Raw genomic sequence first — 12,634 nt, 5'->3', positions numbered from 1 at the left:
TTGTGTCTGTTTGCAGATGACATGATTGTATATTTAGAAAATCCCATCGTCTCAGCCCAAAATTTCCTTAAGCTTATAAGCAACTTCAGGAAAGTCTCAGATTACAAAATCAATGTGCAAAAATCACAAGCATTCCTATACAGCAGTAATAGACAAACAGAGAGCCAAATTATGAGTGAACTCCCATTCACAATTGCTACAAAAAGAATAAAATACCTAGGAATACAACTTACAAGGAATGTGAAGGACCTCTTCAAGGAGAACTACAAACCACTGCTCAAGGAAATAAGAGAGGACACATTCCATAGAATGGAAAAACATTCTATGCTCATGGATAGGAAGTCTCAATATTGTGAAAATGGCCATACTGCCCAAAGTAATTTATAGATTCAATGCTGTCCCCATCAAGCTACCATTGACTTTCTTCACAGAATTAGAGAAAACTACTTTAAATTTCACATGGAACCAAAAAAGAGCTTATATAGCCAAGGAAATCCTAAGCAAAAAGAACAAAGATGGAGGCATCATGCTACCTGTCTTTAAACTATACTACAAGGCAATAGTAACCAAAACAGCATGGTACTGGTACCAAACCAGATATATACACCAGTGGAACAGAACAGAGGCATCAGAAATAACACCACACATCTACAACCATCTGATCTTTGACAAGCCTGACAAAAACAAGCAATGGGGAAAGGATTCCATATTTAATAAAAGATGTTGTGAAAACTGGCTAGCCATATTCAGAAAACTGAAACTGGATCCCTTCCTTACACCTTATACAAAAATTAACTCAAGATGGATTAAAGACTTAAACAAAAGACCTAAAACCATAAAAACCCTAAAAGAAAACCTAGGCAATACCATTCAGGACATAGATATGGGCAAAGACTTCATAACTAAAACAGCAAAAGCAACGGCAACAAAAGTCAAAATTGACAAAAGGGATCTAATTAAACTAAAGAGCTTCTGCACAGAAAAAAAAAAAAGAAAAAAAAAAAACTATCATCAGAATGAACAGGCAACCTACAGAATGCGAGAAAATTTTTGCAATCTATCCATCTGATAAAGGGCCAATATCCAAAATCTACAAGGAACTTAAACAAATTTACAAGAAAAACAAACAACCCCATTGAAAAGTGAGCAAAGGATATGAACAGATACTTCTCAAAAGAAGACATTTATGTGGTCAACAAACATGAAAAAATGCTCATCATCACTGGTCATTAGAGTAATGCAAATCAAACCCACAATGAGATACCATCTCATGCCAGTTAGAAAGGTGATTATTAAAAAGTCAGGAAACAACAGATGTTGGAGAGGATGTGGAGAAATAGGAACGCTTTTTACAGTGTTGGTGGGAGTGTAAATTAGTTCAATCATTGTGGAAGACAGTGTGGTGATTTCTCAAGGATCTATAACCAGAAATACCATTTGACCCAGCAATCCCATTACTGGATGTAGACCCAAAGGATTATAAATCATTCTACTATAAAGACACATGCACACATATGTTTATTGAGGCACTATTCACAATAGCAAAGACTTGGAACCAACCCAAATGCCCATCAATGATAAACTGGATAAAGACAATGTGGCACATATACATCATGGAATACTATGCAGCTCTAAAAAAGGATGAGTTCATGTCCTTTGCAGGGACATGGATGAAGTTGGAAACCGTCATTCTCAGCAAACTAACACTGGAACAGAAAACCAAACATTGCCCGTTCTCACTCATAAGTGGGAGTTAAACAATGAGAACACATGGACACAGGGAGGGGAACATCACACACTGGGGCATGTCAGGGGATGGGGGGCAAGGCTAGGAACAGCATTAGGAGAGATACCTAATGTAGATGACAGGTTGATGAGTGCAGCAAACCACTGTGGCACATGCATACCTATGTAACAAACCTGCACGTTCTGCACATGTATCCCAGAAGTTAAAGTATAATTAAAAAAAAAAAAAAGAATAAAAAGAAAGTTGCCTTAGTCACATAACTAGTAAGAGACACAGTTGGGAATTTGAACAGAGGCCAGTCAGTTCCAAATCCCCTGCTCTTGATCATTAAGCTGAACTTATGGCAGGAGCTTGGAAGACATGGTAAAATGGGGACAAATGTGGAGCCAGGGAGACTTGTGAAAGTTCCAAATGCTCCTACTATACCCTGAAAGAAATATCTAGATTTGCTTTTTTCTAAGTCCTCTCCTCTAATTCTCTCAATCTCTCTATCTCTTTCTCTAAGAGATGGGAATGCTGCTTTGTCACTCAGACTAGAGTGCAGTGGTAGGATCATAGCTCATTGCACTCAAGTAATTCTAGGGTCTAGTGCCTCTTCTCCCTCAGCCTTCCATGTAGCTAGGACTACAGGTGCATGCCCCAACCCTCGGCTAATTTTTTTATTTTTATTTTTTTGTAGAGACAGGATCTCACTATGTTGCTCAGGCTGTAATTCTCTCTTGAAGCTTGTCCAATCAGGCTTTCAGCCACACCAATTCCCTAAGACTGCTCTCACCAAGGTCCTACACTTCACTAACACCAACAGTCTATTCTCCATCCTCATCTTACTTCACCAGGGAGCCCCTGGTTTTTCTTCTACTTCACTGGCTATTTCTTCTGTATCATGTTGATTCTCCTCATCTCCCCAACCTCCAAACCCTTGGAGTACTCCAGAGATCACCGCTTTGCTCTTCTGTGTCTAACCTCACTAACTTGGTAATCCAATTCACTCCCTTGACTTTGAATACCATTTAAATGCTAATGATTTCTAAATTCTGTACAGCCAGAACCATTCTCCTGCAGCCAAATGCCTACTCAACATCTCCATCCCCAAATTTAGTTGTTCAATAAGCCTCTTATATTTTACATCTCCCAAACTGAACTTCTGAATTTTTCCTCCAATCTGTAGGGCTCTTTCCACAGCCTTTCCATCTCAGTAGATTATAACTCCATCCTTCCAGTTACTCAGACCAAAACTTTTGGAGTTAACTGAGACACCTCTCTTTTTTTCACAACTCATATCCAATGTGTCAACAAATTTTGCTAGTGGAAATATTGTGGGATTTTTTAAGGAATCAGAGACAAATGGGGTTCAGGAGGATATTTATTTTTTAGGTGCACTGGCCAAGTCAGATTAACATCCAAAGGACTGAGCCCTGAACAAAGAGTTAAGTTACCTTTTTAGCATTTTGTGGGGTGGGGGAGAGGGGGATCTGTGCAGGAGGAAGCATACTACAGAAGTGAGAAACAAAGACAGTTATTCAATTAATTGAGACATGCATTACATCATTTCTTACTTTTCAAGGAGAAATATGTTTTGCAACTTGAGTTTATCTGTCTAGTGACCTTGCAGCTGCACAGCTAGGGAATCAGTGTCTTAATAATGCCTGGGAAAGGGGGAGAGATAAGGCTCACTAGCCCCAGAAAAACAGGCAGTTTATTTTTAAAGGACTCCAGCTCTTTCTCTTTCTCACGGGGAATTGGGTTTTTTACATACAACTGAGTTTCTGCTTACACATTATTTAATTTCTTTTAATTCCTGTTCCAAAAGAAGCCAGATACAAAAGGTTATATGTTGTCTGATTCCATTTATATGAAATATATAGAAGAGGTAAATCCATAGAGACAGAAAGTAGATTAGAGGTTCCCAGGGGGTGAGGAGGAAATGGGGACTAACTGCTTATAGGGTACAGAGTTTTCTTCTGATAAAAATATTTTGGAACTAGATAGAGATTTTGTTAGGCCATTCTTGCATTGTTATAAAGAATTACCTGAGACTTGGTAATTTATAAAGAAAAGATGTTTAATTGGCTTACACTTCTGCAAGCTTTACAGGAAGCATGGTGCCAATATCTGCTGTTTCTGGTGAGGCCTCAGGAAGCTTACAATCATGGCAGAAGGTGAAAGGGGAGCAGGCATATTACATGGCAAAAGCAGGAGCAAGAGCGGGATGTGGGGAGGTGACAGTCACTTTTAAACAGTCAGATCTCGTGAGAACTCATTCACTATCATGAGGACAGTACTAAGAGGATGGTACTACTAAATCATTCATGAGAAACCCCACCCTCATGATCCAATCACCTCCTACCAGGCCCCACCTCCAACATTGGGGATTACAATTTGACATGAGATTTGAGTGAGAACATGGATCCAAACCATATCAGAGATGGTTATACAATGTGATAAATGTCACTGGATTGTACACTTTAAGATGGCTGTTTTATGTTATGTGAACTTCACTTCAATAAAAAAAAAAATTTAATGTACATTCAGCCAAAAGAAGATTTGGAATAGGAAAGGTCATGGAGATATATTAACAGCCATTTGATGGGTGGTAACGAAGAGTGGTTATTAGACTGTTTTGTGGCCCTCAAAACATAGAACTAGATTGAGTTGGTGAGCATTGTAAAACCATCACAAAACCCTGGAGAGAGGACCCAATGCTGAAGAACCACTTGCCTGTCAAGAGACATGAGGGAAGTACCAGTGAATGCTATTGAAAGCAGCATCACTGGGTCCAAGGGATGGTTAAAGGACAACTACCCAACCGTTCCCTAGCCTACACCTCCATTACAGATGACCGAAGGTTTATTCGCTCTTTGCTGCCAACCAAGGCTGCACTCACTGCAGTTGCTATCAGTTTATTATGGGTAGAAGGAATGTGACTAACTGCCCACCTACCTCCACAATCCTATCAGGACAAAACACCACTGCTCACGTTTTCTTACATTTGGCATGTAAGCCACTCTTATTGTCTGTCATCTATCTCCTAGACTGTTCACCTAAACTGCTCTCTCCTGACCCAACCTTGATTTTCATCCCAAATGCTTCCTAGCCATCCCTGGGATTCCTGTCTTCACCATCACTAAACTCCCCTCAATCTTCCAGTCTCCTTTTCAAATTTTTCTCCTACCTTGTTGCTTTGTCATCAGCCCGACTGCCTCCCAAGGACATCACTTCCCCTGCAGATCTCTCAAGATGACAATATTTATTCTCCACACAGCGAACACTTCAGGGTTGGAAGGCAGGGGCAATCTTCTCCTTTATAATGAGGGCCTCCTGTATATCTTTGTTCATCTGCCCTCTTGTAAAAAAAAAAAAAAAAAAAAAAAAAAAACAAAAAAAACAAAGAATAAATAAAATAACTCTGCTTCTTTGAAGCTTGTGACACTGAGATAAACCATCTCACTGTCCTCATTGTAGTGACCTCCCAACTCCCAACTGCTCATGCAAGGATGGCTTTGGCACCTGGCTCCTGATCTTCCTTCCCCTGTAAGCACTTCTCATAGTCTTATGGGACTTCACCATCCATGGCACAATCCATACCACAGCCCACATCCTCAGCTCTCCAATGACATTTTCCTCCACTAGACTTGAGCTACCTCCTTCTCTAGGCACAGCCTCAATCTCAACATCACCTAAGACTGTACCATCTCTAAAGTCACACAATCAAACACTTCACTCTTTTTTTTTGTGAGATGGAGTTTCGCTCTGTTTGCCCAGGCTGGAGTGCAATGGCGCAATCTCGGCTCACTGCAACCTCTGCCTCCCGGGTTCAAGCGATTCTCCTGCCTCAGCCTCTCGAGTAGTTGGGATTACAGGCATGCGCCACCATGCCTGGCTAATTTTGTATTTTTTTTAGTAGAGACAGGGTTTCTCCATGTTGGTCAGGCTGGTCTTGAACTCCCGACCTCAGGTGATCCACCCGCCTCGGCCTCCCAAAGTGCTGGGGTTACAGGCGTGAGCCACCGCACCTGGCCCAACACTTCACTCTTTAACTACTGTCTCCTATTCTCCCAAGTGTATTGCTCAAGTATCTCATTGCAATGCTTTTTACTCCTACCTCATTGAACCTCCAGGCCATTAAACATTTCCTTATTTCTAACCATCAGATTTCTTCTTATTTGTTGTTGCTGTTTTTGTTTTTGTTTTTGTTTTTTTGTTTGTTTGATTTTAGACAGGGTCTCACTCTGTTGCCCAGGCTGGAGTGCAGTGGCGTGATCTTGGCTCACTGCAGCCTCCGTCTCCCTGGTTCAAGTGATTCTCGTGCCTCAGCCTCCCAAGCAGCTGGGACTACAGGCATGTGCCACCATACCCGGCTACGTTTTTTGTATTTTTAGTAGAGATGGGGTTTTGCCATGTTGGCCAGGCTGGTCTCAAACTCCTAACCTCAGGTGATTCACCTGCCTCGACCTCCCAAAGTGCTGGGATTACAGGCGTGAGCCCCCACTCCCCTTCTGGTTTCTCCTCATTTGTTTCAAGTCTATGCTGCACTATTAAAACTGCCTTCACAAAAATTATAATAGTGAAAAAATTATGACAGTGAAAGACATCTGATATAACCAACCCCTATCTTGCCTGTAGCTTCCAGACTGCCCTTAATAATTCCTGGGCTTGAGCCAAGCTATCTTTGGCAGAAATTTAGTTTATAGTTTAAATGATAATAGCCCTTCTCCTAAACTGAACTGCCTTTGTAAAGCTAATAAAAGACCACCAATGAAAGGTTAGGAGGATGAGAGAAGCCTGAATTCTGCTAAGGTGTAGAGGTAAACAATTACCAACTGTTATTCCAGGGGTGACAAGATTCACAACATCCCCAATTACTCCTGCAGATAACAGCACTATCATAGAACCTGATTGGGCTTTTAAGATGTCTTTTCAGATTCTTACATTTCAACTGGTGGCTCTACCTGGACCCACCAACAAGTCCTGTGGCTCCACCCAGAAACAGACTTAGCATGCACAAGGACCATTTTCCACACCACTATGATTGCATAGCACCCATTCCTCTGCCTGCCAAACTATCCTTGAAAAATCCTAGCCTTAGAATTTTGGGAGAGGCTGATTTCAGTAATAACAAAACCCTGGTCTCCCATTTGGCCAGCTCTGCATGAATTAAATTTTTTCTCTATTGCAATTCCCATCTTGATAAATCAGCTTTATCTGGGCAGCAAACAAAATGAACCCATTGGACAGTTACACTGCTGGCAGATATATCTTGCTTCCAAAATTAGATGTTTGTTAAACAAATTTACTCTATTTTCTTGATATTTACAACTGTGAATGTTGTGTCTGAATTCTCTTGCATTGATTTATTCATTCTATAAATATTTGTTGGATGTCCACTCTGCACCAGGAATGTGCTAGGCTCTGAGAATACAGCAATGAACAAGGTAATTTTTCTCTACCCCTGAGGAACTTAGAATTTAGTGGGGAAGACAGATATTAAACAAACAATTATGCAAGTAATAATGTATAGTTATTTATTACAGTTAAAGGAAGGAAGAGAAATATGGGTTACGAGGGCATTAAAGAGGAGACCTAGTCTAAGTAGCCAATTCTCATGAAGGGACATGTGTTAGTTGGAGTTCTCCAGAGAAATAGAACCAATAGGGTGTGTGTGTGTGTGTGTGTGTGTGTGTGTGTGTGTGTGTTGGGGTGTGGGGGTGTGGTATTTTGTTATAGAAATTGTCTCACACAATTATGGAAGCTGAGAAGTCCCTTGGCCTGCTGTCTACAAGCTGAGAACCAGGAAAGCCAGTGGAATACTTCAAAGTCCAAAGGCCCTAGAACCAAGAGTACCAGTGTTGGAGGGTAGGAGAAGATGGGTGTCCCAGCTTAGAAAGAGAGTGAATTCACTCTGTTTGCTCTACACAGGCCCTCAGTGGGTTGGATCATGACCACCCACCTTGGTGAAGGCAATCCTCTTAGTCTACCAATTAAATACTAATCTCTTCAGAAATACTCTCACAGACACACTGAGAAATAATGCTTTATCAAGGTGATAGAAATCTTCTGGAGTTAAACAATGGTGATAGCTGTACAATCACATACATTTTTAAAGGGTGGATTTTATGGAATGTGAGTCTTATCTAAATAAAATTTTTAAGAAAGAGCCTTAACACAGAGATAAACATAAGCATATTTATTGTCAACCTTTATAGTGTCATGTCAAATAGGTCTGACATAAGCTTAAATAAATATATACTTTAAAAATTATAAAATATTTTAAGTTATAATTTAAAATTCTCAATAAAACTCAAACACAAACCACACTGGTATTTCACACAGCTAATTTCTAATGGAGTTTACATAAATATGTACAACACTTAAACAATTTCAAAGAAAATAACAATTTATTCCATGCATAGCCTGATCACAGTAGTTGTTCTCTCTTATTTCCCAGAGTTTTTCTGCCCCTTTAAAAGAACCTCTGCTGTTCTGATCCTTATCACATCTCTGTTTTGACTGTTGGCTTTGCCATTGCCAGTGTTCAGCCAGAACTTCTCTGAAACTTTTTTTTTCAACACATGCTAAGCTAATGGAAGTGTAGGAGAGTTTTGGTTCTCACACTCTGCAAGGCTAGAGCAGCTTTGGCAATTACTGACTGAGAATTTCTCATTGCCAGTGATCAACTGAAAACTGGAGATTCCTTTGGAATTGTTAAATCTGCTTATAAATAAACATAAATTCTTGCTCACACAGGCATTCCTCTCTTCCAGAGCACCCTAACATACAGAAGAAAACAAATAGGGAATAACTATTAGACATCTTCATTCGTTAAAAATCTACCAGATGACTCTTTTACATGGTGAGTTTCTATTGTGAATTTAAAATCGTCCATAATGTACAAGAATTATGTTTACATATCACATCTGACAAACATCTTTGTAGGAATGCGAAGCACATCCATCTTTCTGCATTCTTTTCCAACAAAGACATTCATAAAATTATACCTTCGTGTGTTTGCACTTATGCTTTTATTAGTTCCAAACATTTGGCCTCGTGGAAGTTTTTCATCATGGAAATCCCTTATTTCTGAAAAAATACCTGACAACATACAAACCTTCCATTCAGTTTTTACTCTCCAATTCTACCATGTTTTCAAAAAACAACTGTAGTAAAAACATTCAGAACTTTATTCTGGTTAACATCATGCCTTGCTAGGGGACAATAGTTTCCCTTTTTGAAATAAATTTATAACAGATGTAACATAATTTATTAATAAACAGCGAGGGGGTAATCTAGAATAAGTAACTTTTACCAGATCATAGTTTACAACATTTACAAGTTTTTTAAGTCCCTACAACACTTGTATTGAATGAAGAATTATGGAAGATTATAATATATTCAATGCAAGTAAAAAGATCACAATCTTTAAGAACTCTTTAAGAAACACTGAATCCCATAGGGATGAAAGTGATTAAACTGTACATAGCAACCCTCACACAGAGTCTTCAGTAGGATTTGCACCATTAACAACCCTCCATGCATTTGCCTGTGGGCATTCAACATCTGTTATTTTTTTAAGTTATAATATTTTAAGCCATTTTTTCCTCTAAACTCTTGTTAATTATTATTCATTCTTGTGACAGCAACTGTGTAATCAGCTGTCGAAACACTGTGAAGGGCAAAAGAAAGAAAGTCACAAAATATTGTGTTTCTGTGCCAAGATTTTATAGCGAGCAAGGGAGAGTTAGAAAAGGAATTCTGAGATTTCAGAGTCTTGGTCTCTTCACCTTTTCTTGGAAGAAAATATCCTTTCCCTTCATTAGCCAACACTCTTAATCCTGAGAACTGGAAAGAGAACACTGAGTCTTTTCAGTTGAAGGCTGACCTTGCCCACTGGACTTTGATCTATTGAAGTGGTGGTGGGTGTTGCGATTTCAGCCATAAAGACATCTGGCATAGTAGGCAAGAAGGGCCAGAGACCCGAGGAGAGTTATCTGTCTCTGTTAACTTCAATGTATCCCTCTAGTTCCCCAGACGCACCTGTGTTTCTGCAAATATAAACATGCATGTCATCAGAACACTTAATATTCTGCATACTGATCATGACAACAAAATGTACCTTCTAACACAGACTACTGTATACACTCTGACTGGGATAGACCATGTAGGAACATCGAATTCTATTCAGTTAGGACAGTGACGATGGATACATATTATACATCTGTCAAAACCTACAGAATATACAACATAGAGTGAATTCTACTGTAGCCTGTGGACATTAATGAATAATAATGTATCAATGTTGGCCCATCCAGTTGTAACACTAATATAAGATGTTAATAACAGGCGTAATTGGAGGGGGTGGTGAGGAGATATGTTGGAACTCTTTGTGCTTTCTGCTCAGTTTTTCTGTAAACTTAAAACCGCACACACAAAAAAAGTTATTTTAATTTTTTAAAAAGTATTCAGAGGGACTTGACCCTTCCAAATTCTCTCAAAGCAGGTCAGAGTAGTTAAGAACACAAATTTTAGAACCAGACTGCCTGGGTTTGGATCCTGGCTACACCACTTACTCGCTGTGAGATTTCAGGCAATTTACTTAACTTCTCTCTGTCTTATTTTCTTCATCTGTGTGATAAGAAATATAGCAACAGGCCAGGCCCGGTGGCTCACGCCTATAATCCCAGCACTTTGGGAGGCCAAGGCAGGTGGACCAGGAGTTCGAGACCAGCCTGGCCAACATGACGAAACCCTGTCTCTACTAAAACTACAAAAATTAGCTGGGTGTGGCTGGCAGGCACCTGTAATCCCAGCTACTCGGGAGGCTGAGGCAGGAGAATCACCTGAACCCAGGAGGCGGAGGTTGCAGTGAGCCAAGAGCATGCCACTGCACTCCAGTCTGGGCAACAGAATGAGACTCCATTTCAAAATTTAAAAAAAAAAAAAAAAAGGAAAAAGAAAAGATAAGAAATATAAGAACAGCCCATATGTCAGAGTTCCTAGCTTAGAAGTTCCTAAAATATAGTAAGTGTGATATAAGGGTCAGCTATCTTCATTATTATTATCTATCATAAATGAAATTACACAATAAAGCTAGATCTCAGTTTCTTTCCTCTCCTTCTATAAAAAAATGAAACAACTTTCCAGAACAATACCCAGGTGATGATTTCTCCCCTGCTCCCTCCCTAAGATATTGGCAAGTTTGGAGGGTTCAAAGAGAAACAGAGCACGCAGAGAAGATACCTCTCTCATAACCATTTTTGAATTACAAGTCTTACCTGATTCTTTTGAACTTAAAGGATGTAAGAAGGCTTTTGGTAGCTTCCATCTGATTCAAGACTTTGGCAGCTGCTGTGGAATACATGAGAACACTAGGTAAAGCACTGTCTTCCAACATGAAGAGAGAAAAATACGTGGAATGTTCAATGGCATGCTTTGTATAAGAATGCAACTTACCTGGCAGGAACAAATTTCTTTGCTGCAAAAGAAAAGACAAACAACCATTAATTCAGACTAAATGACTTTTAAGGATATATTAAATCCAGATATAATGTGACTTAATTCATCAAGGGTTGCAAACTCGATGCTTCAGGGCCTCTGTAATAATCAGAGCACAAGCATGGCTCCGTGGCATCTGGGATAAAATGCAAAGTGCACAGCCATCCAAAGGGCATAGCAGCTTCCTAATGCCAGCAAATAGCTACGGGGTCATCTTGCCTGATTCAGCTCCCAATTTTTCATGAGAAGTCCAAAGTCTGAATTTAAACGTGAGATTTCCTTTTTGTAAATATCAGAACTTAACTCAAAAATGTTTTAAGTATTCTTAAACATGTAAGCCAAACAAACTATGAGTGTAGTCAGATGTGCTTGCATATTCCTTATGAGATACTCCCAAATTTAAGCCTGTATTCCAAATAAATCTCCTTAGGAAGAATTTTATCCATTTTCCTGAGAGCGCTCATCATGGCAGTCTCATTGCACAATTGCTGGAGGCATCGTATAATTCAGCATGCGTAGCACACCCTGGAGTTGTACAATATTAGGCATAACTAACATTTTTATTTCCTAAAACTCTTCCCACACTGAGTTGTACTACTCACTCTTTTCTTAAGACTTCTGCTTAATTATACTGCATTTATTAGTGTTTATCCAGATTCTAATTATTGTTTAAATTAGTAAGCAAGACCATGACTTATCAATGAGAAAGAAATGTATTTTCAAACACATTTTTGAAGAACATTCATAAACTTCCTCACCTTTCCGAAAGCATTTCCGAAGCCAGAGGAGAAATGGAGCTAATGTCAGGAGGGAGAGTCCAGCAGCAGAAAGTCCAGCTACCAAGGGAGTGTTGGACTCAGTGGGAGCTAAGGAAACAAGAGAGGAAGAAATGTCACGAGGAGGAACTGACATTAAAGTTTCTCTGTCCTGTCCCGTTGGCCTTTTTTCTGTACATTCATTACTAGGAGCAGAAGAACTATCTAGTTTAATATGAGAAGCAGAGATGTGGCGTTAAAGGCCTTTGAGATCTGCTCCAAGCCACCTTTGAAGCTATTTCTACCATTGGCAGGCAGAACTCTAACTTGCCAAGCTCGTTCACAATACCACACCACACCTTGGTTAGTAAACACTGCACTTGCTTGCTCTCTTGCTCTCACTCCCTCTTATTTTCCATTTCCCCTTTCTCCTCTCCTCTCTCTGTCTCCTTTCTCCAGTTGTCAGAATTCTACCTATTTCATCAACATGCAACTTCTGTTTTTTCTCTATCCCCATACAACTTAATATTCACAACTTGTCAACCTGGGCGACCTTTCTGGTTTGGATATAATGGATAGTTGATTACTGCAACAAGATAGCTCCCCCTTTTTCTCTTTAATCCCCAGACAACCACCATCAATC

General features: G+C 39.6%; 1 protein-coding gene across 1 annotated transcript in view; it reads right to left on the bottom strand.

Annotated features, from left to right (window-relative positions):
• Positions 1-7,916: 7,916 nt before the first annotated feature.
• SELE (selectin E) overlaps positions 7,917-12,634 on the bottom strand; it is a 42,193-nt gene continuing 37,475 nt past the window's right edge. The window contains exons 12-15 of the mRNA XM_025388352.1: positions 11,995-12,102; positions 11,195-11,216; positions 11,017-11,089; positions 7,917-9,786 (exon numbers count right to left, since the gene is read on the bottom strand). Of these exons, the coding sequence (XP_025244137.1) occupies positions 11,032-11,089; positions 11,195-11,216; positions 11,995-12,102 (188 nt within the window). The 3' untranslated portion in view covers positions 7,917-9,786; positions 11,017-11,031. The remainder of the gene's footprint in view (positions 9,787-11,016; positions 11,090-11,194; positions 11,217-11,994; positions 12,103-12,634) is intronic.

This window comes from Theropithecus gelada, chromosome 1 (genome assembly GCF_003255815.1).
Source record: "Theropithecus gelada isolate Dixy chromosome 1, Tgel_1.0, whole genome shotgun sequence".
Taxonomy (NCBI): Eukaryota; Metazoa; Chordata; class Mammalia; order Primates; family Cercopithecidae; genus Theropithecus; species Theropithecus gelada.
The sequence above is the reverse complement of the archived record's forward strand: the minus strand, read 5'-3'. Positions and strand labels throughout refer to the sequence as shown.